Below are 27581 nucleotides of genomic sequence, written 5' to 3'. Positions count from 1 at the left end.
TCTTACCATTACTAATTGGGTGGCAAAAATATGCTTGTCGTTGAAGCAGATTGAAGAGGCGACTATTCGTGAGAAATTGATTTAAAAAAATGAAATAATTAAAACAAAAAAATATTTTAAAATAAAAATGTAAAAAATTATTAAAAACGAGAGACTTGAGAGACTTAAGAGGGTTTGAGAGAGTTGAGAGAGTTAAGAGAAGGATGTAAATGAAAAAAAATAAAATTTGAGAGGTATTTATAGGATAAAAAAAAGTTATCGTTGGTTAAGGTTATAATTTTTTTTTACTATTAGCGGCAATATTCAAAAAATTGTTGGAATTTGACTGTTAACTGAAAAATGCGTCCAACTAAACGGGCTTTTCAATAAAACCAACTTATATCCCTAATTAAATTTAAGACCAGCGTAAAACCCAAATTTAAAAATAAAATGGGCCTATAGGCCTTATTTTGCCGAAAAAAAATGCTGTTTAGAATATATTCTTGCTTTAAAAAATAAAAAGAAAAAGAAATTTAAAAACAGTGAGTAAATCTATTTAAAAAAGAAAAGAAAAAGGTTGTTAAGATTAGAGATTGTGAGAGGATCCTAAAGGACACCTAGCCTGGCCTAAGAGAAATGTAAAGACAAAACGTTGCCCAATGTCTGTCTGTCTGGCTCAAAGAGAAGGCACGTGTATAAATCTAATGACATCGTTGAAACAAAGGGGACATCATGCACGGCAACCCATATCAACGGCCGCCATCCTTTATCATCTATTAACCACGAAAAATGAAGGAATTTATTTCCTTTTTTTTGGTCCTAATTAATTGTAGTTTTGAAAATTTTATTGTTTGACCACACCTCCTTCATACTTCTCTTTCAATCAACTGAACTAGATTGAGACACCTTGATTTTTCTGACCTACCTTATAAACTTCATTAGCTGACACAACTAGATTTTAGAATAAATGGGGGAATTTTTATTTTCTTTTTTTTTTTAAAGATTTGATTCCACTGGAGAAAAATTTCCATAAAATTAAGATTAAATCCATAATTTTAAAATAATAAAAGCACCCTTGTTTTTGTTCAAAAGAAAATGAATTCGGTTTAGCAGTTGCCAAAAAATTGATGATATCAATAATTTCATGCATACAAAGTTGCAATATGAACACCTAAAATGGATGACTTTTCATTTTACAAATATAATTCCATCCCTCGTTTTCACATGGTGAACAGCAAATGGGATTTGTCCATAATAATCTTCTTCAACTTATGCCATTTTATCCTCAACACCACCAAGATTCTTAGAATCAAATCTCCTTTTACACATTCAATACGCAACTCAAACCAAATTGCAATGAACTTGGTACCAATATATAGAGATAAATATATAACAAGCCAAATCAACAATGTTTGCAATTCCTTCAGCACAAGTGAGCTTGGAATGATGCATAACTTCAACTACTTGACATATGTAAGTCTAAGGCGCTCTTCCAGGTAGTCCGATGCTTTTATGGGTGGGAATCTGCATGTAACCATGAAAACGTATAAACTCTGTCACTGATCATAAACATATACCAAATTCATGTTGCTCTGATTTAGTATTTTTCTTTAAGGATTTGTATTTGGACATTGTTATGGGGATATAACCATTCAAGGGCCTTCCGGTTGTGGGAAAAAGAACATAGAAAAAATCAAAACATACCAGAGTCAGAGCAATATAGCAGGAAATATAAAAGAGCAAGAGAAGGTAGGTCTTACTCTTCTTTCTGTTGTAGTTTAACAAAACACCAGTTGAATTGATGTTCTATTTGATAGGTTGTTTTCACTTTAATCGAATCATAAAAATAGAAATCACCGGTTGAATCAATACCTTGGCGGGTGAGCCTCACTGCAACAGCTTCCCAAACATTCCACGATACAGTCTTTACTAGGCTCCATGAAGAATGCCACCTGAAATGTTTGCAAAATAATTATAGAATAGAGTCCCCCCTCTTCAATTGAAGAGGTATAGAATAAACAATGTGCAATGACTGGTAAATACATTTCAATCTTTTGCACCCTCATCAAATAATCAGATTATGAACAGATAATATCATTCGACATGAAGATTTCGAAGTCGAAAGGACATTCAACGAACTGCTCCTATTTCCTAACATAATTGAACTTTCCAAAAAAATGAACCTGTTATGCATAAACAGCAAAAGGGTGAATCATTACGGAGTAACGTTCTTGTCTGGGTGGCAGCACTCTATGCAGTGTTGACCTGCAAATGCATGACACAGAATTAGAGATGCAAAGAAGCTAACATTATTGTTTTACAAGCCCTCCAAGAAAAGCATCGAAAGCTTTGTGATAACAAACAACCTGAACAAACAATTGGTCCACCTCTCCAGCATGTCCCCAATGTTAACAACGAAGGCCCTACAGGTTCACATCCAATGTTCAGTACTTTTGTTTTAATGATGATATGTACAATCTGCCATCACTAATACTCACCCACTTATGCTTGGCACATCCTCCCAGACCTGAGGTTGTTTGGATTTCTCCCTGCAAATCTGCTTTCAGAAAGGTGAAACAGATGTTGGGTCAAAATAAAAAATTTAAGGTTTGCATGTTTTTAACAAGGAACATACCTGAAGCCCCGGAACACCATCCGTCATCAGAAGAGTGATCATTCCATAATCTGAATGAGCAGAAGCACCATATACTTCTTCACTTGAAGAGTCCAAGTCCCCTAACATCAAAATTAAGAGGCACATCATCTTTTCTATCTATATATTTCTTCACTCCAATGGAAAGCTTTAGATACAAGTGCTCCATAGAAACTTCACATCAATCAAAGACTTCAACAAATATAAAGAAGCCAAGTAGTGCTACCATACCTGAGCCTGGATAATGTAATAAACGAATAAATCCTAATGGTTCATTAAGGGCACCCACTTTCCCAAAGAAATCTTCATCTAATTTAAGGGACAGGGCAATTAAGGAGAGTAATTTAGTCCCAGCAGACCTGAGGAAGCAAATGTAGCACCACTTTAACCTTTCACAGGTAGCTGAATCTCATTGTATAGTTTTCCAAGCAAGATAGAGTTTAATTCAGAACTTAAAAGTAAGTTATGAACTGGGATGACAAAGGAATCTATAAAAAGGTTGAGTATATCAATAAATTTATAATAGAAACTCTTTGCAGAAACCATAAATACCAATATGTGAACTAATAGCAGGGACTCACAGCACTTTTTGATGATAAGTCTCCATTGTGCTTCTCCAAGATGGTAGATCTTCTGCAATTTCCAAGCCAAAACGACATCTTGAGTATAACTCAATTAAACTTCTTATATGAAGAAACTACTTCAAGATGTTTTGTATAATAAGATAATCATACATACCTTCTAAAGGCCATTGATTGAGGCCATCAGCTAGTGGACCAACATAGAAAGTTTCTTTAGAGTCACCTGTTGTTCAAGCAATCGAAAGTGATCAATCTGACCTCAAATGATCTTTACAGTAAACCAGAAAGGAATTAGGAAAGAAATTAACGCTACTGAAATGGGTGTATTGGAAAATCTTGAACAAACCTATTAGCATCTCAAATCAAACTCGTTGATATAGTCATTGAACATGCAACTTAAGAAGAATGTTAAACATTAAAAAAGGAAAAGGGAAAGGGAAGTTTAAATAATTAAAAATAGATAGAAATACCTTTGGTAGTTAAAGTAGTATCAAGTTTTTCAGCATAAAGTGCTGTATAACCTCTGTGATTCTTGATAGCTAACTTCATCTTCTCTTCAATTGGGAATGAAAAGAAGTTGCTACTCTGCTCAAAAACTTTCTTAACCAATTCTTCATCGACCCCATGATTCACGAGGTAAAAGAAACCGTGGTCAATGCATGCCTGCTAAAAACCCATAAGTTTAAAATCTTTTTTTCTTTTTCTTTTGGAGAGAGTTACAAATTGCATGCAAAAGAGATTGCTTTGGTTCTAAAACCAGTGTCTTTATATTACAATCAATAGACCCGAACTGAAACTGCCTAAAGATTGAATATTGGCAAAGCAAAAGGGTAAAGAAGAAATAAAAAGACGCACCTGACGGATAGAGTTGGCGGTGGAGAAGCGATCTGGTGAGGCCAAGTCAATGATCGGAAGTTGAAGGGCGTTAGACATTTTTCTTTGTTTCGTGGTTTCTGCTGTTCACTTCGCTTTGAAATTCAATCCTGTACTCCAATTTGGTCCATTTTTATTCTTATTTCTTTATTTTTTAAATATAACTTTTAAATCAATTGAAAAATGACAAATTTTTTATATGTATTATGTCAAAACACTAATATCAGATTTGGATAGTAATCAATCTGATTACATTATGAATTTTTAATGGGTTTAATTAAATAAATTATTAAAAAATTATAAAAATTTAAAAAAGTACTAAAAATGAAAAAATCAGTCCAATTGCTAGTTGAATCAATTCTTTTAATAATTCAACAGTGAATTCAATAAATTCATATCAATTTGTGGATCAACAAGTCAGATCTTTTATTCTGAATTAATACCTCAAATAACTCCCAATCTGATTAGTCAAACTATTCTGGTTCTTGAAGTTCCCCTTCTTTTTTTCCTTCTCTTATCGATCCAAATTATAACCACTCACCAATGGTTGACCAAAATTTTAATATAAGATTCTTAATTTATACTTTCCATACACTTTTGTATAGATAAAACGCAAAATTGGACAACCCGAATAAATCCACTTCTATTTCTTCTCACCACTTATAAATTCAACTCCAAACTAAAAGATTCAAACTGTACAATTTTTGAGTTAGGGTTTTTTTTTTAATCATCTCCCTGTCAACATCTTAATTTTCAGACCGTAAAGGTACCCAAAATATAACTTCTTCATTAATGATTGACAAAAGAGCTTTGACTACCAATGTCAATACTAGTGGCGTATTTAGGGGGCTGGCAGGGGGATCACCCCAAAAATAGAAAATTATTCATTTAAGCCCTTTAGAAATTTAAATTAGTAAAAGTAAAATTATACTTTGTCCCCTTAAAAATTATAAAAATTTAATTTAATCCTTTAAAAATGGTAAATATATAGACTATTAAAAATTAAAATTTAATTTTGGTCCCGACTAAAAAAATTTCTGGCTTCACCCTTAATCAACACCACCACTTTTGATCTAATCATTATTTCAACATGCATCGTTTGTATTTCATATTAATATTCCACTTCACATAACTTATTTTGTTTACTTTACGATTTGATCATTCTTCCTACTACTTTAATATACTAATTTGATTTCATGCATAATATTTGCACAAACATATTTAATCCAACTATTTAACATACTCTATACCGGAAATAAAATAAAATCAAGTAAAATTCTTGAACTACTTACCTTGTATCTTTAATCTCTTCACTTTCTTCACTTTAAATTCCAATTTCTTGCTTCCAAGATAGTATTCTAACTCTCTAGTATTTTTACTTCACTTCTTCTTTTGGGTGGTTGTGGAAATTTCAAGTGAATTGGGTGAAAAAATGAGATTTCATGGAGAATGACTAAATTGAAAAGAAAGCAAAGTTTTCTTTCCTTCTCTTCCACCAACGTGATATGCATGGAGAAAGATGATCACCTTTCTCCCTTCTTATACAAATATTAAATTAATAAAATATTTATAAAATATTATTTTATTCATTAAATAACACAAACATAGTTATTGCCTTCTAGACTTTCTCTTTTGTTAATTGACTATTTTGTTGATCTTTCAAAATTACATTTTTGAATCATCACTTAATTTAGTAAAATTACAATTTATTTCTTCATAATTCTTCACTTATTCAATTTGGTCCTTATTCATCAATTTTCCCTATTTTATAGAACCTTCCACTCTTAATATATTTACACTATTGACCCTTCAATTTTTTTATATTTACACTTTAACCTCTTAAATTCTAAATATTTATATTTGGGTCACAAAACTTTTCATATATTTATGATTTAGTCCCCACTTTAAACTAATGCATCACATCAAGCTTCTCCATCAAAATTTTCTTTGACATTAGCTAAAATTTCACTTTTTATAACTTTTATTTCTTTATTTTTTATTTTACTTTATCGAGGACAATTTCTCGATTTTTTCATTATTTCTATAATTAAACAATTTTCGAAGTGTTACATTTTCTTCTTTTTTTCCTTCTCTTATCAATTTAAATTATAACCACTCACCAATGGTCAACCAAAATTCTAATGTAAGGTTCTTAATTTACACTTTCCCTACACTCCTACAAAGATAAAATGTGAAATTGGGAAATCCAAAATTTTGAGAATACTTCTCACCACTTATTAATATTGAAAAGGAATTTTTAGTGTTATTATATTTATTGATTGATTAAAGATTCAACTCCAAATTAAAAAATTCAAACAGTTGAATGTTTGAGCTGGGGTTTTTTTTTTATCATTTCTGTTGAGTATGACTCCTATTTCAGTCAAATTTGAGAAATAATCTTTCAGTTAAACTCTGTTTATTTGTTTCAATCAAACTCTGATTAGTCTAGATTATTTTATTATTATTTGACTTATGAAGTTAGCCTATAAATAGGCTCTTTTACAACATTAGAAAATACACCCATTAAAGATTAGAACTCATAACACATTTAGAGAATTTTGTGTTTACGTTTTGAGAGTTCTTTGTTTTCGAGTTTTTGGGGTTTAGTTTTTATTTTCATCTTTTGTACTATTCATTCTTTGGCCATTATAGTAAAATTATTTTTGTCTGTGGTTTTTTATCCTCTTTGGAGGGGTCTTTGGAGGGGTTTTTTCACGTTAAATTTGTGTGTTCAATTTCTCAATTTCTTCTGCTATTTTTACTTGTTTGTTGTTTAATCGGGTCGATCCCCAATAAGTGGTATCAGAGCTAGTTTAATTTTCATAAATCAGCCTGTTCAGAGATGGCAGCAACAAAGTTTGAAATTAAGAAGTTTGATCGTGAGACAAGTTTCAATCTGTGGCAAGTTCGGATAATGGCAATTCTAGTTCAAACCGGCTTGAAAAAGGTTGTTACCGGGAAAAAGCCTGAGAATCTAAATCAAATAGAATGAGAAGAGTTTGATGAAAATGAATTGTTTGCAATCTAGTTGTGCCTCGTGAATACGGATGCAGGAGGTATTGATGGAGAAGGCCTCATCGACATTGTGAAAAAGGTTAGAAACTCTTTATGCGACTAAGTCTCTGGCTAACCGTTTAGTGTTGAAACAACGTTTATTTACGTTTCACATGAACGAATGTGAGCTTTTTAGATATCACATCATTCAATTCATTACTCTTTTAAATGATTTAAAAAACATTGAGGTTCATATTGATGATGAAGATCAGGCTATGCTATTATTGTGCTCTTTACCCCTTCATACAAGTCTTTCAGGGAGGCCCTGATTTATGATAGAGACAAACTCTCGTTTGAAGATGTGAAGGGTCATTTGTTGAGTAGAGACAAACTCGACAATGAGTTTGGTTTGGATAGCAAGGTAGATAGGCAAGCTTCCGTTTTGGTTGCATCAAATAAATGAGACAAAAGGTGTCGCTACTGTAAAAAGTTAGGTCACGCCAAAACAGATTGTTATAAACTGCAAAATAAAATAGCTACTGAGAGTAACGAGAAAGGTGTAGCTGATGCTAATTTGGTTGATGAAAGCGGCGACGATTTCTTGTTAGTGTCAACGAGTGATAACTCCAAGCTCATTTCCGAGTGGATCCTAGATTCGAGATGTTCTTTCCACATGTGTCCCAATAGAAAATAGTTCTCCACATACAGTTCGGTTGAAGGTAGAGTTGTGCACGTGAGAAACAATTCATCTAGTAAGGTAATTGGTATTGGTACTGTTAAAATTAGGATACACGATTGGACGATTAGAGCACTCTCAGATGTCAGGTATATACCTAATTTACGAAAGAATCTCATCTCATTGAGTATTTTAGACTTGAAATGATACAGAATCAACATCAAGTCGAGCAACATTAAAGTATCTCCTGGAGCTCTTGTTTTGTTAAAAGGTAAAAGAACCTGCAGTCTTTATATTTTGGAAGGTTCTACAGTGACCGGTGAAATTGGATGTCCTTCGTCCGTTACGGAGTCGAATTCAACTCGTTTGGAGCGGAGTCAACTTGGTCATAGGAGGGAAAATGGTATGACCGTTTCGTTGAAGAGAGGTTCTTTTTTGGATGCAGGTTTTGAAAAGTTAGGGTACTGTGTTCGTGAAAATCATACTCGGGTTAATTTTAATTCGGCAGTGTACAAGTCGAAGGCTAGAAGTCTTCTAGTTTCTAAGTACAGATTCGACTCAATTAATTCTCTGCATAGTTCAAGATAGGCCCGTAGCGGGCTTTGGCAAAGAAGGCATTGTGGAAATATGAGTCAAGGTGGAGATTTGTTAAGTATACTCCTATTTCAGTCAATTTTGAGAAATAATCTTTCAGTTAAACTCTGTTTATTTGTTTCAATCAAACTCTGATTAGTCTAGATTATTTTATTATTATTTGACCTATGAAATTAGCCTATAAATAGGCTCTTTTACAACCTTAGAAAATACACCCATTAGAGATTAGAACTCATAACACATTTAGAGAATTTTGTGTTTACGTTTTGAAGGTCCTTTATTTTCAGGTTTTCGGGGTTTGGTTTTTATCTCCATCTTTTGTACTATTCGTTCTTTGGCCATTATATTAAAATTATCTTTGCATGTGGTTTTTTATCCTCTTTGGAGGGGTTTTTTTCAAGTTAAATTTGTGTGTTCAATTTCTCAATTTCTTTTGCTATTTTTACTTGTTCGTTGCTTAATCGGGTCGATCCCCAATAATTTCCATGTCATCTCGATTTTCAAATAGTAAAAGAGATTTGGCTACTAATATAAACTTGTTTAACAATTATTTAGGTATCAAATAGTGCATTTTAATAGTTAAAAGCAGTCTTTGAGCCTTAGTTCGAGCACTACGTTAAAACGAACTGGAACATGAAAAAAAAATGGAGCCACCACCACAATTTGATGAATTTTTGTAACTTGAGTTGGTGAGCAGCAAATGGGTTTATCTTCAACGATTGCCATATCATCCTCCACAACATCTGTCACACACAAATTTTGGACCTTTAAAGTTAGGTGCTAGTATACCTTTGTAATTTGGTTTAAATTGAGTAATGATTTTTTTTATGATGTTAAAATTTGGATTGTAACGGGATTGGGAAGGTCTTTGTTGAACACCTTTTATATACATTTATTTAAATTATGAACTTATTCCGAAGATATTTAATTTATTTCATTTCATAATGAGAAAGCTAAAAGGGAGGATTTATGTCGGTTTTAAAATTTGATTTAATTCGGTAGTTTTTCTTACAGATATAGAGTGAATTTGAATGGATGGTAAGTTTACTTGTGGTTAGTGTGAAAACAGCGGTGGTGGTGATATTAAATATTATAGTGATATTGTAGCGTAAGACAAAAAGTAAACTAAACGTATCGCACCGCACTCAATCGTTTATCCAAACTCACCCTTACTGGATGTGAGGATAAGGAATTGAGCTTAATGCTCAATGAACTACATGGTGGGAGCTTGTTTATCTAACTGTTATTATGTAACTAGATAGTAAAAAATTTAAAAAGAGGGGTTGGATGGGTAATAATGACATAGGTTAGCAGTGGGAATGCATAGATATGACTAAATACATTATAATCATATAAAATAGTTTAATTAGGCTAGTGGAAGTGGGTGACCGGCTATTTCAATTAATGTTGGCCAAATTGTTTCTTTTGACTTGAAGCTATCTTTAATTTAATGGGTAGAGGAGAATTATGAGTGGGAGTGGGTGGCGGACTCATAAATGGTAAATCTAATATATTTTAATCTCGTTCTTAATGTGTTTTTGAATAAATATTTATATAAATTGGTGATTTTGATTCTCCTAATCCTTTTAATTCATGTTCTTATACTTAGGTGAGCATTTGGGAACAAAATGAGTGAAAATCAGGGGAAAAGAGAAGATTTCAGGAGCCACACGGGCTAGACACACGCCCATGTGCTAGCCCGTGTCGATTTCGCATATTTCTTCCCAAACACCCGGAAAAACACAATTTTTAGGCTTTCTGAGCATTCTAAAGTCTATAAATACCAAATATAAGAATAGATATTGATGCCATTAGAGAAGATCGAAGAAAACACTCGAAGACCATTTGGAGCCAACTTTGAAGCAGATTTCCATCAAGATCGAAGACCTCCTTTTAATTTCTTTTGAAATTTTTATGAGTTTCTTTATTTTTTGTGGTTTTTCTGACTTTGAGATGCTTTTATTCAGGATTATGAACTAATTCCCTAGATACCTAAGGAAGATGAAATCTATTATTTAATTTCTATTTTATGCTATAAATACTTGATTCTTGTTCTTAATTATGTATGCTTATCCATTGTTTAATATTTCCAGGATATTAATTCATGTTTAATGTGTTTAATTCAGTGGAGAAAAGTCCCTATTTAAGAGTAGATCTAGCATAATTGAGTGGAGTTGCATGCAATCCTAGAAATAGGACGACATAAATCTATCGGATTAGAATCAAATCTAATAGGGGAATCTATAGATCGAATTAATGCAACGATAGGGGTTTTAATTAGAAAGAGATTTCAATTAATCAACCTAGAGTCGGTTGTTCTTGCTCTCGAAAGAGATATTAACATAATTTAGGGATTTCTACGGATCAAGACACCAAATGAATAAATCGTTTAATTCAGATTCAAAATAATAGGTGAAGTCTAGGTGAATTCTTTCCTGGGTATTGTCTCTCTCATTGGTTATCTTCGATTATTTTTCCTATTTCATTCTCTGTTGAGTTCTTAGTAAATTAGTTTAGAAATTTTAGTTTAAAAAGCACATCACTCCAATTTGCCAGCTAAATAATAAGAAAACGGTAATTACTAATACTTTTAGTCATCGTGGATACGATATCTCTACTCACCGTAGCTATACTGTTGTTCGATAGGTGTGCGTCGTAAATTTTAGTTAGTACAGAAAACAAACATCACAGACAAACCAAGGGAGAAAGAAATAAGTAAGAAATGTTTTTTTGGGTGGTTAATATGGAGGAACTAAGGTATGTTTGGGCTACATGGTGGGTGAAATTAAGTAATTAGAGTATTCAAGTTAAAGTTTCAAGCATGGTAGACTCTTGCATCTCTTCTTTATATCAAAATATTGTAAATTGAAATGGTAGGATGTAGAACCGTGAATTAACAATGAAATGAAGCCCTCTTTGCTTAGCTTAAACTCTTTAATGGCTGTAATGTTGGGTTCATATTGTGATAACAGCCCTTTTTCCTCTCTAATTATCATGCTTGGATGTTTAGCTAGCAAAGAGTTGGAGGGACCAAACGGCTAGTGTGAGGCTCTCGGCATCTTAGGAAAGTTATTTTGGTGAGTTCTCAACAACACTTGAAAACTTGTTGAATTCGGCTGCAAGTTGTGGGAACTATCTCTTGATTAAGGATGTTGCTGTTAATTTTGCGTATCTTGTATTGTGGTTTAAAATGCAAAAAGTAACATGCATTGTTGTTCGGTTTATGCTTGAGAAGTTCAAAATTTGGGAGCTTAAAACAGTTTAAATTGCGATTCATATTGCTGTCCAAAAATACAGTTTTAGTAATGTCCCATTATTAATGATTGAAGCTAAGAAACAAGTATTTGATGAAAGGATGTAGGCAGCTAAATTGTCTGAAAATTTAATTGTTGTTAGCTGGAGAACTACTCGAATGCATGCTAGAGTTTAATATGTCCGAATGAACTTTGGAATTAAACATGTCCGAATTACCCTGCTTAATTAGATTAAATGTGTCTGTAATTTAACCCTGTCTATACAATAAAGTTGTTGTTGTTCTGTTTCAAAACAGGTCAAGAGCTTATATACTTAAAATTAAATTACTACATTGCATGATCTTGTATGATTAATTAAATGCTTTATTGGTGGCATTGATATATCATTATCCAATTATAAGACAAAATATATGTATAAAATATTGAAGTCTTATATGTATCGTGATGTTTGTTTGACTGTTTAGTAGGGGTGTAAATGAACAGAAGGTTCTATAAGTTATTCGTGAAATGTTCGTATAACGTCCGATTATTAAATGGGTATGAATTTTTTTTATGTTCATTTAATAAATGAAAGAACACGAACAAATGTGTGTTTGGTTTGTTTATGTTCACGAACAAGCTCGTTTTAAAGCTCATTTATTGGCTCGTTTATTTATTAATGATATTTTTTTATAAAAATTCCATTAGTATATATTTATAAAATTATCTTGGTTTGTATTTTTTCATTTATAATATAATTATTAATATTTATATTTGACTATTTAATATCTAAACAATATATGTGTATGTATTTATTGTTTGGTTGTTTGTTTATTATTAATTACATTGTTCGTGAACATGTTCAATTATATGTGCATGAATATGTTCGTAAACACTAAACAAACGAATATGAACACACATAATTTTAAATAAATAAATATGAACAAAACTTTGAAAATTTTAACGAACACAAACTAAACACGAACAAACTTAAAAATAAACAAACGAACATGAACAAATGTTTATTCGTTCAAGTTCGGTTCATTTACAACCCTAGTGTTTAGAATGAAATGCTTTGCTAGTGAGCACTCAATCGAGCCTTTCTTAGCCTTTGTCAAATTTTAATTGCTTAAATTTCTTATGTTTTCTGTTTTCGGTTGAAGAAGTTATTTGATACAAAGAAAAATCTGATTTAAAGGTTGTTGATGTCGTGGTTAAGGCCGTTATTGCACAAAAATGTTGTTTTGTTCTTCTTATGATGAATGTTGTGCAATTAAGACATGGTGAAATTGTTCAAATTAATGTTGTTGGCATACAAGGTTACATAGTTATTATACTCGGCTGTAAAGTGAAATAAACCAAGTTTAATTTGTCCAATTTGCATGTTTTTTTAGCTATCATGCTGTTTCGAATTGGAGGAAAAAAATCTGCTCTTCTAAATGTTAATATTTATGCTACCCAAATGCTATACTTTCAGCATTTAATTCCAAGCTATGTGTCCTAATTGTGTTGATTGATGAAGATGTCTAAAATAGTACATAACAAATATTCTTTTTTGGTGAAAAAACAGAATAATTAAACTATATACAAAAATTAAACTATCCCCTCTAACGGGGAGGTCTCAAACAAAAGTAAATTATTTGTTCTATGTTGGACCAATTTGACCAAACGATCAGTTTCTTTATTATCCTCTCTAAAAGTATGCCTAATGTTTAACTGTTTAAACCAGGATAACATTTGATGGATCCTCTTGATCAAGGCAGAATTGGACCTTTCTAAAGAATTCGTCTGGATAGCTATGATCGCCTCAAGACAGTCAAACTGAAGAAGCACCTTGTCATATCCTCGCTCAATAAGAAGACTCAGTTCGTCCAAAATATCCCATGACTCCGTATCAAAAACAGGACAATTACTCTAAAATCTATTATAACCAATAATCCACGCTCCATCTCGGTCATGGGCTATTCCCCTTGCCGCCGTGAACCCAACTTCTTTCTAGATAGATCCATCTATACTCAAACATTCTCAATTGTTAGCTAATTTAGAAAACGGAAACTTACCTCATGTTTCATTCATTTTGCCCCTAGTAGTAGAGAGGTACTGCTTTGCCCAACTATAAGACGCTTTAATAGTTTCATTAACACTCCATGAAGCACCCTGGAAGATGAAAATGTTGCAATTCTTCTAAATACGCTAAGCAATAATCCCGAAAAGACATTGCTAATCCACATCTCCAAAGCACAAGTCATGCTAATTTTCAAGGATAGAAACTAGTCACTCGTGTATATTACCTGCATAGAATCTAGAATACCAATCAAGTGGGATTAATTGGTCCCAAATATTCCTTGCTGCAGGACAATCCTAATAGCATGTAGAACATCTTCAGGACCATGAATGCAAACCTCAGAGGCTGAATCATGTCCTATTCCTCAGCATGTTATTTCCACTTTGGTAAGCAGAAATTGATTGAGAGCAAGCCAAATAAAGAATCTAATTCATTGGTGTCCTCGAAATTTTTATGGAATACGCCACATTGGTTCTTTCGGATTACACGATCCCTCCCGAAGCTTCATATAAGCATTTTTTAAGGGAGAAACCACGAGTCGAAGTTCCTCCCCAAATATTCCCTTTAAAATGCTGTTTTGAGATGTCCCAACAAGGACATATTAAATGGTTTGTTAATCTTAAAGGTCCGACATTGTTGATGCAATTGTGGCTGTCCAAAGGTGTCTTTTAAAGTGTTCAGATGTGGCTGTTCGAATGTACTTTCAATGTGTTCAAATGTGGCTCCCCAAATGTGTCTTTAAGGTGCTTGAAAATGACATGTTAATGATGTCCGTATTAAATTTCGAATGCTGTACTAAAGTGATGTGGCGTGAAACCAAATATCTTGTTTGGTATTAAACTATGGCTTCGCGGAGATTTGGCGGATGAGTCAGAGAGTTAAATACTAAGGGATGGCTGACTAATTTCCGTTCGTATTATGTGTTCGCAATGTCGAGGAGAGCGCTTTGAGCCATTCGACTCATTCTTGGAACCATTTAAATACTCAGTTATAATTTCATTCTTATTCTTATTATTTTATTTATTTACCTGTTCAACTTTGAGATTTAGTAATTGTTATGCTACTACTCAATATTATGATGAGTCTGAGAGCTATTTGAGAAATTTGAACTTATTCGGTTCTCTCTTTGTCTCAAATTTTCAGGTACATCATTTTACTCTCTGTGATTAAAGGGATTTAGCCAGATCCCGGAGCCCTTGTTTTGACTTTTTGTAGCATGTATATATACCAGAGTGGCTTAAGGAATTTGTATAAAGATAAATTTGTTGCATGGTCACATGTATGTAAAGAATGGTATAAAACACTGACATCATGTCATTTATATATTTTTTCAATAGTTTAAATGCACATCAATATCTTCATTTTGAATAAAAATCAAATTCAAATAAAAATCCTAAAATTCAGGATAAAATTATTAATATTCCTGTTTCATGCAATTCTTTCTCATCTCATCAAATTCTGTATTATTTTAATACTTCTTATATTGCTCGTTTTTATCATGAACAAAAGATGATAATTGAATCCTTGCTTCATAAATAAGCAAAGCCGAAATTTTAAATTTTTGTCTCCGCCTATAGTTTTGAAAATGTGCTGGAATGCATACCTCAGGTTGAATCACTAAATTCCCATTAATTGACAGATGAAATTAAACGTCACTTCAGTTCTTTACTTGTTGGTTAGATTATAAATTCATCTTCGGGTTGCCGGTTGTCCGGTTTACTTCGAGGGTGTTACAACACCATTCTTAGAATAAAAATAACCTGTCTGTTTATTACGAGGGTGTTGTTCTTAGAATAAAAATAACCTGTCTGTTTATTACTTACAGTATCTATGCAAAGGCCTGCAATTATCTGTAGCTTGGAATATGATATGTGAAAATGGTGCATAACTTCAACTACAAGCCATATGTAAGTCTAAGGCGCTCTTCCAGGTAGTCCAATGCTTTTATGGGTGGGAATCTGCATGTAACCATGAAAACGTATCAACTCACTGATCATAAAACATATATGAAATTCTTGTTTCTTCGATCCTTTTTTTTTTAAATATCCATGTTTAACGCATATTTGGACATAATTACTGTTAGGGTATACACAGATTTCAGTCAGGATGTGCTCATAAATACTGAATGAGCTGAATTGATCAATGTTCTATTTGATAGGTTGTTTTAACCATAATTGAATCATAAACATCGAAAGTACCGGTCGAATCAATACCTTGGAGGGCAATCCTCACTGCAACAGCTTTCCAAACATTCCACGTTACAGTCTTTGCTAGGATTTAAGAAGAATGCCACCTGAAATGTTTGCACACATAATTAAAGAGAAAGGCCTCTCTCAACTGAAGAGCGACAGAATCAACACTGTGCAATGCCTGATGATAGCATTCAACAAAATGTTCCTAACATAATTGAACTTTCCGAAAGAGAAGTGGCATAATTATGCTTAAACTGGAAAAGGAGTAAATCGTTACGGAGTAGTGTTCTTGTCGGGGTGGGAGCACTCTATGCAGTCTTGACCTGCAAATGCATGGCACAAAATTACAGGAGATACAAAGAAGCTGACATTATCGTAAAACCCTCCAAGAGAAGCATTGAAAGCTGTTTTAAGATATGAAACAACTAGATTACCTGAACAAACAATTGGTCCACCTCTCCATCATGTCGCCAATGTTAACAATGAATGCCCTACAGGTTCACATCCAAGATTCAGTACTTTTGTTCAAGTGATGACAACTACAGTTTGCCACCACCAATACTCACCCACTCATGCTTGGCACATCCTCCCAAACCTGCGGTTGCTCGGATTTCTCCCGACAAATCTGCTTTCACCAAGGTGAAAAAAATATTTGCTGGAAAATCGAAATACATAATCTAAGGTTGGCGCATTATTAACAAGCAACACACCTGAAGTCCCGGAACACCATCAGTGGCCAAAAGAGTGAGCATTCCAAAATCTGAATGATCAGACGCACCATATATTTCTTCATTGGAAGAGTCCAAGTCCCCTAACATCAAAATTAAGAGGCATGTTGTTATATTCTTAAGGTTTCATGATTCTGAACTGCCTATATTGTTAGGATTTTGCAGCAACAAAAACAAAGAACAAAGCAGCAAGAAGCTTGATATAATTTACTTGCTCACAAACGTGCAGCAAGGAATGAAAAACTGATTTTCATTACCATTAACAAAGCAATACATGACTTTTATAGACAATCTTCTCTATCAAACACAACTACTCAGCCTAGTAAGTTAGTAGTTTGTCATACATTGCTTGTACACTAAAACAAGCCAACTAAACAAGTCATTCAGCTACCTAAACACATCAAGCTGTCATCAAGTTTGTTCATTTTCAACCAAACATAATTACAATGTAACTAAACAAGGAACTTGCTATTGCAGCAAGCATACGAGCTGAAGCATGCATACAAGCTGCAAGCTCTTCAACAAAATCATCACAGCAGCATGGTTGGCCACTTTTCAACATATATACAAGTGTAATGCCAAAGATTAAGAAATGCCAAGTAGGGGTACCATACCTGGATAATGTAATAAACCAAGAGATGCCAATGGTTCATTAAAGGCACCCACTTTTTCAAAGAAATCTTCATCTAATTTCAGGGACAAGGCAATTAAGAAGAGCAATTTAGTCCCAGCAGACCTGAGGAAGCAAATCAATCACCATTGTAAACCCATAAATAAGAGTATAACTACCAATATGTGAACATTAAAAAAAAAAAAACTCTCTAACCTCGAAATGTATGGATTTATTTATTTATTCATTCTGTAAACCATAAATACCAATATGTAAACTAACAGCAGGTACTCAGAGTAGTTGTTGATAATAAGTTTCGATTGTGCTTCTCCAAGATGGCAAATCCTCTGCAATTTCCAAGCCAAAAGACCATCTGACATTCTAACTCAATTAAATTTCTTATGTAAAGCAACTGTTATATAAGATACTCATACATGCCTTCTAAAGGCCATTGATTGAGGTCACCAGCTAGTTGACCAACATAGAAGCCTTCGTTAGAGTCACCTGTTTTCCATGCAGTTAAAAGTGATCAATCTGACCTAAAATCACCCTTTTACATTAAACCAGAAACATAACGAAAATACATAAACTACCTTTGGTACTTAAAGTAGTATCAAGTTTTCCAGCATAAAGCGGCGAATAACCGCTGTAATTCTTTATGATCACCTTCATCTTCTCTTCAATTGGAAGTGAAAAAAACTTGCTACCCTGCTCAAACACTTTGTTAACCAATTCTTCATCGACCCCATGATTCACAAGGTAAAAGAAACCGTGGTCGATGCATGCCTGTTGAAATAACTCATATGAGTTTAAAAGCAGATTGCATTGCACTGGAACTACCTAAAATTTGAATAATGACAATGCAAAAGGCAAAAGAAGAAATCAGAGGATAACCTGACGGATCGAGTTGGCGGTGGAGAAGCGATCTGGGGATGACAAGTCAACGATGGGAAGTTGAAGAGCGTCGCACATTTTTTTTTTTTGTGGGGGTTTCTGCTGCAACTTGCTTTGCTTTGAATAAGAATTAACGTGTTTACATAAACCTACCTTAAAAAAAACCAAGTTTACATATTTAAATTGATGTTGGTCAGAAAGAAAGAAAACGACAATATATTCTGGTTCTATTTCTTCTATTGCTCACTGTCATCTTCTATTTATTACATTACAGTATCTTTGCAAAGTCCTGCACTTCTCTGTAGCTGCGAAAGTATTGATTGCAATTTCTTTAGCAGAAATAATAAGCTTGGAATGATGCATAACTTCAACTACAAGCCATATCCATGCATTTAAGAATTAAAATGTGTTAACTCTGTCACTCATGATGAACATATGTGCAATTCCACACATATTTAGACATAAGTATTGGAATATAACCAACCAAAGACCCTCCAATTCCAAATACATGAAAAACTATAGAAATTCATACCCTCTTTTAGATTTCAATTTAGGATGTGCTGATAAATACTAAATATTTTAAATTGATGTTTCTCATAGTCACAGCATTTTTTGATAATAAGTCTCCATTGTGCTTCTCCAAGATGGCAGTTCTGCAATTTCCAAGCCAAAATAATAGCTTAGTATAAGTTAATTAAAATTTCTTAAGATGCTCATAAATACCTTCTAAAGGCCATTGATTGAGGTCATCAGTTAGTGGACCAATATAGAAACTTTCTTTAGGGTCACCTGTTTTCCAAGCAGTCGTAAGTGATCAATCTCACCTTAAATCATCTTTAAAGTAACTCTGCTGAAATGGGTTCATTGGAAAATCTAGGATAATCCCACTAGTATCTCGAATCAAATTCGTTGATATAATCATTTCACAGGCAGCTTCAGTACAAACGTGAATTATAGTAGATTAACTCCTTGGACAAGCCACACAAATGTAAGAAGATCAATTCGTCTATTTCCATGTTCTAGTTTCAATATCTCTTTTAGTTACAACTCATAATACAACTGAACCGGCAGCTCAACACTTTACCCTCCACGACACCAAGATTCTTAGAATCAGATCCCCTTTTACCATTCATACGTAACTCAACTCAAATTGCAATGAACTTGATACAAAAAAGTACACATAAAACAAGCATACTAGATACTACATATATTCTGGTTCTGTTTCTACTATTTTTCAATGTCATCTGTCTGCTGATTACATTACAGTATCTTTGCAGAGGTCTGCAGTTATCTGTAGCTGCGAAAGTACAGATTACAATGTTTGCAATTTATTAGCAGAAAGGAACTTGGAATATAATCTGTAAAATATGATGCATAACTTCAACTACAAGCCATATGTAAGCCTAAGACGCTCTTCCAGGTAGTCTATGGCTTTTATGGGTGGGAATCTGCATATATGAATGAAAACGTGTTACCTATCTTTCTGAAGACAAACATATATGAAATTCGTGATGCTCCAATTTGAAAATACCAGTTGAATCAGTACCTTGGTGGACAAGACTCAGTGCAACAGCTTTCCAAACATTCCACAATACAGTCTTTGCTAGGATTTGTAAAGAATGCAACCTGAAACATTTGCATAATAGTTATAGAACTTTTCAGAACAATGAAAAAGTGATAGAATGAGCAATGTGCAATGACTGGTGATAACATTTCAATCTTTCGGCCCCATGAACAGATGACACAAGAAATGACACTACAAGTGAACAGGAAAGGCTGAATCATTACGGAGTAGCGGTCTTGTCTAGGTTGAAGCACTCTATGCAGTGTCGACCTGATGCATCATTACACAACATTAGGAGATACAAAGAAACTGACATTATTGTTTTACAAACCCTCTAAGAGAAGCATCAAAAGCTATACATAAGATGCAGGCAACTGGATTACCTAAACAAACCATTGGTCCACCTCTCCATCATGTCCCCGATGTTAACAATGAATGCCCTACAGGTTCAGAATCAAAGTTCAGAGGCTGGTTTGGCAAAGATAACAAATATGTTGCTTCTCTTTTCGTTTTTCTTCTGGATAGGATTGAAAGGTAGGAACGAGCACCTTAAACCAGTACTTTTGTTCTAGTGATTACTTGAACAATCTACCATCATTAAGACTCACCCACTCATGCTTGGTACATCCTCCCAAACTTGTGGCTGCTTGGATTTCTCCCTGCAAATCTGCTTTCAGAAAGATGAAACAGATGTTGGGCCGAAATATGAAATTTGAGGTTTGTGTACAATTAACAAGGAACACACCTGAAGCCCTGGAACACCATCTGTGACCAGAAGAGTGACCATTCCATAATCTGAATGAGCAGAAGCACCAAATATTTCTTCACTTGAAGAGTTCAAGTCTCCTAACATCAAAATCAAGAGGCGTATTGTTATATTCTTAAGGTTTTATAGCTCTGAACTTCAATATACAAGTATAATGCCAAAGATCCAAGTAGTTCTACCATACCTGGATAATGTAATAAACGAATAAATGCCAAAGGTTCAATAAGTGCACCCACTTTTTCAAAGAAATCTTCTTCTAATTTTAGGGAGAGGGCTATTAAAGAAAGTAATTTAGTCACAGCAGACCTGAGGAAGCAAATTTAGCACCTTTTAAAACCTGGCAGAAGTAGCTGAATCTCATAGTATGAATTTCCAAGCAAGATAGAGTTGAATTCAAAACTTAAAAAGTAGGTTTTGAACTGGGATGACAAGGGAATATATGAAAAGGTTAATTATATTTATCAAATTATAGAAGAAGCTCTTGGCTAAGAATAAAGCCTAAAGAGACCAAAGATGTATGAAATCATCTGTAAACCATGAATACCAATATGTGAACTAACACCAGGGACTCACAGCAGCTTTTGGTGATAAGTCTCCATTGTGCTTCTCCACGATGGCAGATCTTCTGAAATTTCCAAGCCAAAAGATCTTAGTACAAATCAAATAAATTTCTTATACGAAGAAACTATTTATACAAGATAAAGTGCAAGCAAAGTAGGAATCTGGAAATTGACAACTACTGCAAGTTGTTGTTTATAAGATGTACATACCTTCTAAAGGCCATTGATTGAGGTCATCAGCTAGTGGACCGATATAGAAACTTTCTTTAGAGTCACCTGTTTTTGAAGCAGTCAAAAGTGATCAATCTCACCTTAAATCACCTTTTACATTGAACTAGAAAGAAATTAAGAAAGCAAAGTAACTCTGCTGAAAAGAGTTCATTCGTAAATCTAGAATAGCCCCACTAGTTTCTTGAATCAAACTCGTTGACATAATCATTAACAGGCAGCTAGCTTCAGAAAAATGTTAAGCAGTCAAGGGGGAACAAAAGGGAAAGGTTAATTAATTAAAATAAAGAAACTACCTTCTGTAGTTAAAGTAGTATCAAGCTTTTCAGCATAAAGTGCCGTATAACCTCTGTGATTCTTTCTCACCAACTTCATCTTCTCTTCAATGGGGAGTGAAAAGAAGTTACTACTCTGCTCAAAAACTTTGCTAATCAATTCTTCATCAACCCCGTGATTTTCAAGGTAAAAGAAACCGTGGTCAACGCATCCCTGTTGAAAAACTCATATGAGTTGAAAAGCAGATTGTTTTGCTGGGAACTGCCTAAAAATTGAATATTTGCAATGCGAAGGGCAAAAGAAGAAATCAAAGGATAACCTGACGGATCAAGTTGGCGATTGAGAAGCGATCTGGGAATGACAAGTCAATGATGGGAAATTGAAGAGCGTCAGGCATAATTTTTTTTACTCCTTTTCTGCTGCAACTGACTTTGCTCTGCCTCTTATCAATATCATCAAAATAAATACTTCGCTGGATAATTTAATCTTCCTTTTGTCTTCGGGTATAATTAGATAAATCAAATCGGGATACTGTTTTTAACCTCCCACTTTTGTATTAAAGAATGCTTTTAAAACACTAGTCTGCAAAACCCTCCTCCAATACACTTTATCTTTTAGGGTGTATACTTTAGGATACTCAACACTAGGCTGGTCGCAGCACAATTGAAGGAGCAAAGGGTCTAGGCAAAGGTTTATACAATTAATCCTCAATGATAAGCGAACCATGCTGTCAGATGGGAGTTGGCTACGCAATGTACAAAACTGTAAACTCGACCGACACACCTGTCACTATTTCTCCAGTTCAATGCTAAAGGACTATTTTAATGAAACTAATAACTCAATAATGCACGGTATGCAAACACAAGTTGCACAGAACAAGACAGCCAGTAGAAGTTCGGATGAGTGCATTTGACTCAATCCTTGACAACCTTCTCATCCAGCAACAAAGCATTGACAAATCACAGCAAACAGCAGTTTCATCCATGCATAAATCTGTTTAACATCTGTTGTTTCTCAGCTAAAGGAAACAACCAAGACAGCAGACTTCAGTGTATGTTATAAAAATTAAAAGCAAATCAAGATGTTCCAGAAAGCAAAAATTAATCCAAAAAGAAACAGCAGAAGGCTACAATGACAAACCAAAGAAACCAAGTTATTCTCCGAGGCTACATCGAATAAAGACGTTGAACATCTGATCATCTCCATATTCTTTAAGTTGAAGCCTCTCAACGCGTCTTCCCGAAATGAGGTTTGCATCTATGCACTCATCATAAAGGCGAAGGCCAAGTCTATTATTACCACTTTTGGTGAATGGACATAACGGAGCACGCTAACACGAATTCGATTCATACTGTACATAACGGTCACCGGCACAGCTTCTTAAGCCTCTATTTTCGCCTCCATCAATAACTCACTAAAGGTCTTTAGATGCCAAGTGCTGCAAAGCCACCGAAATTTATATTACAATCTAAGTACAAATCAATTTCCTATGCTTGCTACCGATAGATTTCGAAGTACATACTGAAAAACAAATACTAGTCAAAGCTATTAATAAAACCACTTCACATCTGTATTACACTATTTATTTCAGTTGTAATTCACCATATACTCCTAACTAAAAAAAAAATTGCCACCTCTTGAAATGCAGGCTGTCATGCAGGCTGTCATGTGTCACCATATTATTGATTATTAGTGTCACATCAACGTATTTTAATTGTGTTAATTAAGTCCCTAGGAAAAATACTAAGTCGATTCACGATTTTTAAGTATAGATACCAATTAAGTTAAAAATTTTAGATACCAATTAAATAGAAATTACCAAATTTAAGTAATTCCGTATATATTTAAAAAAAGTAATTATTAAAAATCAAAATGTAAAGAGACGGAGAGAACAAGCGTTGGCGAAGCAATAGAGAAGAACGGTGCCTAAGCCTAGCGGCCAAGCGTTAGTTGACAAAAATTGACAAGTCGTGGTTTGGTTGTGGCCCGTGGGGTTGAAACGCTTATTATTAGACAGGGTTGGGGTTAGACCTGTCCATGGGCCGGGCGGTCCGGCCCGGCCCAACAGCCCGCCCGAAATATGGGAGGGTTTGGGTAAAAATATAGGTCCGAAATATGGGCTTGGGCAAAAGAATGAGACCCGTTTAAAAAATGGGCCGGGCTCGGGCATAACTTTTAGCCCAGCCCGGCCCGAATATAATAAATATATATTTTTTATTTTTATTTTTTAATTTTTAATTTTAAAATACTTTAAAAATATATTTTTTATTTTTAAAATATTTTTTTGTGTTTATTAAAAATCGGGCCGGGCTCGGGCTTATTATTTTTTCCCGGGCCGGGCCTGGGCAAAATTTTAAGCTCATATTTCGGGCCGGGCCCGGGCCTAAGAGTCGGGCCGAAATTTTTGTTCCGGGCCCGGCCCGGCCTATGGACAGATCTAGTTGGGGTTAAGGTCGGTTTGATTTAAATTTTTTGATTTTTTTATTGAATCGAGGAATTCAATTTTTTATTTTTATTTTCCAAACTAAAATCAAACTATGGAGATAAAAAATCAATTATTATCAAATAGTATTAAATAGATTCGCTTTAAATTTTCGTGTTGATTTTGGGTTTTGACTTTTGGATTTTATTTAAATAAAATTGTCTTTAAATTTGGACTTTTCAACTTTAATCAGATCAAATTATCTTTGTTTTATGTTTTTTAGACATTATTTGATAATTTTAACTTCTTTTTAATTATACATAAAATCTCAATTAATATATTTATATAAAAAAATAATTTGTAAAATATATAATTATATATGTTTATTAAAAATCTAACTAAACCTTTAATCACTATCAATCTTCATTGAACATAATCAAATGTTCAATTATTTGTATTTTATAACTCTTAATGTATAATGAGAGCAAAAAAAAAAATTAACTCATAAATGTTAATAATAATAACCAAAATTTTAGAAATTTTAACAACAACAATAATAGAAAAAATAACACAATACATCATGTAATACCCGATTTTGGCCCGAGTAAAAGGCCTAAAATACAAATGGGCCGATGTGGCCCAAACCAAACTACATAGGCCCAAAACCAATGGCCCAAAATCATCAGAAACCCTAGGGTTTCTAATCTTCAGCCGCCACAACCACCAAGCATCCGCGCCGCCTCGCACGAGCCTCGTACCTGCAAAGCAAAGAAGAAACAAAGCAGTATATGGCAAGAAAATATTGAAATCGAATCAAGCAGATATAGAAAGATTTCTTTTTACTTTTTCTTGTTTCATGATTGCTATAAAAGCAATCTTAATACACTGTAAAAAAAGGAGGGGGCGGGAAACATTGTATTGAAAAATTAAAAAAGAAAATACAAGAGAGAAAAAGGCTACTGAGAATTCAGAAAATAAAAGGTGAAATACCATTGTTAACGATTTTTATTTTTTTCTTTGCTTATTCTCTTTTCGGTTTTTTTTTCTTTTTTTTGGTTAATATCTACTGGTTATTTAAGAAAAGAAACGAAAGGCTAAAGTTTACCTTATCGACGCCGTCGAACCCTCGTCGCTTCGTCGCAGTCGGAGATTGAAGGAAGGCTGGGGCTGAACGGCGGCATTGAGGGGTTAAAGAAACCCTAAAAAGAACTTTTTTCAGAAAAAAAGGATCTGAAGTGTTCTTTTAATTTTGATTTTTTTTAACCTTAAGGCAAATACAGAACGGCACCGTTTTGGGGGGGGAATCTGCGCGTCGACCCGACCCGCAGGTTGGGTCCGTGCATTTCCACTCTAAATGGGAAATTGCGCAAAAAGCCCTCCCTCTTTTGCGCCATGTTTTATTAAACCAGTTGTTTCTTTTTAATTTGGCCCGAATGTTTCTACCTTTGTTCATTTCAGCCCATATCGCTGCACACGGGAGGCGGATTATTTCCAATTTGGCCCCCATGTAATTCGCATATCGCGATTTAGCCCACTATTTCGCTTAAATTTCATTTATTTCTTGTTCTTTTAGTTTTTTTCAACTATTTGGTCCCTTTTTACAGTTTGTTATTTTTTTAAAATTTATTTTCTCCTTATTATTATTGTTGTTGTTGTTGATGATATTGTAATTATTATTTTCATGTACATACAAACATTTTTTTATATAATATATACACTTTTATATTTTTAATTTCAAAAACTTGTTTTTACTTTTGTAAATATGTACATACGTATACTTATTTTTTTATATTATTCTTCATTATTTTACAAATGTATATATATATAAATATAATATATGTACACATTTTAGAATACACATACATTTCCCATATTTTATAATTTAAAATATACATTCATTTTCTATAGTATATATATACCCTTTTTTATATTCTTAAATTATTATAAACATATTAATTGTTCTATATATTCCATTATTTTATATATATTGTACATATATATAAGTATTTAAACACATACATATTTTCATGATTTACCTATATATACTTATACATTTTTATTCCGTAAATATATGTCCATATACATACTTTTATATTTTTTTTATCTTACTGTCACAATTTTCGCATACATATATACATACATATTTTTTTTAAAATTACTATAAGTTTTTTTTCATATATTTCATTCCTTTTTATGTATACTTATATGTTTTTTTAAATATATGCATACACATATTTTTAAATTTACTTATATATTGCACTTATATATATTTTAAATACACATACATATATAATTCATATTAAAGTGTTTGTTTTATGTTGTATATTAGCATTTTATCATTTCTTTTTAAAACAAGAAGATATATTTAGTTTTGTCAAAACATTATGACCGTTTTGTTCAAAGGTTTTCAAGGTCATGCAAATATTCGATATTTGGGATTTTCGAGAAAATTGAGCCCTAACATATTGAGTTTCGATTTTCCTTGTTAACCCTAAATAATCAAGACTTTTTTTTAAACGCATAAATAAAAATCATTTTTGGGAATTCAACACGTTGTGTCCTAACGCATTGGATGTGACGCATTGATTTCTCGAAATGAGGATCTTTTCTAAAAGATAATAAAGGAAATATTCAATGTTTAGAATTTTGAGAAATTGTGTCCTAACGTATTGGGCCGCGATTTTTTTATAAATCTTAAACAAATGAATATTCTTTTAAATTTTATTACACGAGTATTTTGGACAAACTCATTTTTGAGGAAGTGGAATATTGTGCCCTAACGCATTGGGTGTGACGTTTTCTTTCTCCGAAGTGAGAGGAGTCTTAATAAATAACGTTTTTACTAAGGATCATATTTTTCAAATTTTCGACATTAAGACACTAATTAATTAACTAGGTACCAATTTTGGGCGTTACGAGGGTGCTAATCCTTCCTCGTACGTAAACGACTCCCGGATCCGTTTTTCTAAAACTCTTAGACCAAAGCCGTTTTTTTAGGTGATCCAATCACATCTCAATAAAAGATTGGTGGCGACTCCCAATTTTCTTTTTTTAAAGTCGACATCCTAAAATTTTTGTTTTTAAAAAAAATAGTTTCTACACATCATAAGTAAAAAAAAAACATATATAGATGAACACTTAATTCTTAAAAGTTTTAACAGCAATAATAAATAAAGAACGAATTCGTGAGACACTGACACTAAAATTAGAGTTATAGTTTATTGTTTTATTTTGGGTTTTTAATGGGTTTATACCTTCAAAATTTTATTATTATTGTCAAAAGTATTTGTCAAAATTGAAACAAAGACTAGCAATAATCCTTGCTTTGTTAATGGTCAAAAGGAAAAAGTGGAGTCCGTTGACTTCACCACAAAAGTTGAGTTAGATTTTGGAAATGGTCAATCATGTTAAAAATATGGGTAAATTACATTAATAGTTATTTAATTATTAATATTTTTAGTTACTTAATTATGAAAAAGTTACAAAATAGTCACCAATTATTCAACTTTTGTTTTTTGGTCATCAACCATTAATTATTAATAAGAAGGTAACTTGGAAGCTTTTAAAATTGACATAATAACAACTTTAACTCTTAACATTTCTATATTGTGTTAATTTAATCTTGATTCTAAAAAGATTAACCCTCAATATTTACATATTGTGTAATTTAGTCTTTTTGTAATTTTACTTTTC

General features: G+C 33.2%; 3 protein-coding genes and 1 long non-coding RNA gene across 17 annotated transcripts; all 4 read right to left on the bottom strand.

Annotated features, from left to right (window-relative positions):
* Window positions 1–1143: 1143 nt before the first annotated feature.
* LOC107929323 (2-oxoglutarate-Fe(II) type oxidoreductase hxnY) lies at window positions 1144–5622 on the bottom strand. Of its 8 annotated transcripts, none has more exons than XM_016860711.2 (12): window positions 5379–5622; window positions 4069–4196; window positions 3684–3876; window positions 3371–3436; window positions 3214–3265; window positions 2864–2991; window positions 2615–2715; window positions 2478–2536; window positions 2346–2402; window positions 2199–2244; window positions 1852–1931; window positions 1144–1503 (listed from the first exon to the last, which is right to left on the bottom strand). In XM_016860711.2, the coding sequence occupies exons 2-12, from the start codon at window positions 4144–4146 to the stop codon at window positions 1440–1442; spliced, it is 924 nt and encodes a 307-aa protein (XP_016716200.2). In that variant the 5' UTR covers window positions 4147–4196; window positions 5379–5622; the 3' UTR covers window positions 1144–1439. The 8 variants fall into 8 exon arrangements, with proteins under 8 accessions (XP_016716200.2, XP_040954507.1, XP_016716199.2 ...); XM_041098573.1 differs by having other exon boundaries at window positions 2478–2539; window positions 3684–3879; window positions 5379–5597; XM_016860710.2 differs by having other exon boundaries at window positions 3684–3879; window positions 5379–5597.
* Window positions 5623–15196: 9574 nt separating this feature from the next.
* On the bottom strand, window positions 15197–18150 carry LOC107929350 (2-oxoglutarate-Fe(II) type oxidoreductase hxnY). Its single transcript, XM_041100051.1, has 11 exons — window positions 18073–18150; window positions 17772–17964; window positions 17613–17682; window positions 17461–17525; window positions 17183–17320; window positions 16551–16651; window positions 16407–16465; window positions 16275–16331; window positions 16118–16163; window positions 15862–15941; window positions 15197–15606 (listed from the first exon to the last, which is right to left on the bottom strand). The coding sequence occupies exons 1-11, from the start codon at window positions 18148–18150 to the stop codon at window positions 15543–15545; spliced, it is 951 nt and encodes a 316-aa protein (XP_040955985.1). The 3' UTR covers window positions 15197–15542.
* Window positions 18151–19173: 1023 nt separating this feature from the next.
* On the bottom strand, window positions 19174–22887 carry LOC107929335 (2-oxoglutarate-Fe(II) type oxidoreductase hxnY). 7 transcript variants are annotated; one of them, XM_041098567.1, is made up of 11 exons: window positions 21786–22887; window positions 21487–21679; window positions 21173–21238; window positions 20976–21027; window positions 20587–20708; window positions 20382–20479; window positions 20245–20303; window positions 20020–20076; window positions 19784–19906; window positions 19619–19698; window positions 19174–19520 (listed from the first exon to the last, which is right to left on the bottom strand). In XM_041098567.1, the coding sequence occupies exons 1-11, from the start codon at window positions 21861–21863 to the stop codon at window positions 19507–19509; spliced, it is 942 nt and encodes a 313-aa protein (XP_040954501.1). In that variant the 5' UTR covers window positions 21864–22887; the 3' UTR covers window positions 19174–19506. The 7 variants fall into 7 exon arrangements, with proteins under 7 accessions (XP_040954501.1, XP_040954500.1, XP_040954502.1 ...); XM_041098566.1 differs by having other exon boundaries at window positions 20382–20482; window positions 21786–22879; XM_041098568.1 differs by having other exon boundaries at window positions 19861–19906; window positions 21786–22876.
* A 1512-nt stretch (window positions 22888–24399) lies between these two features.
* Window positions 24400–25120, bottom strand: LOC121219890 (uncharacterized). The gene is made up of 2 exons (XR_005916920.1): window positions 24994–25120; window positions 24400–24646 (listed from the first exon to the last, which is right to left on the bottom strand). It is a non-coding gene; the product is annotated as an uncharacterized lncRNA (long non-coding RNA).
* Between the last annotated feature and the right edge of the window lie 2461 nt (window positions 25121–27581).

The sequence above is a fragment of the Gossypium hirsutum genome, chromosome D08 (assembly GCF_007990345.1).
Source record: "Gossypium hirsutum isolate 1008001.06 chromosome D08, Gossypium_hirsutum_v2.1, whole genome shotgun sequence".
NCBI classification, from domain to species: Eukaryota; Viridiplantae; Streptophyta; class Magnoliopsida; order Malvales; family Malvaceae; genus Gossypium; species Gossypium hirsutum.
This window is presented reverse-complemented; position numbering and strand designations above follow the sequence as displayed.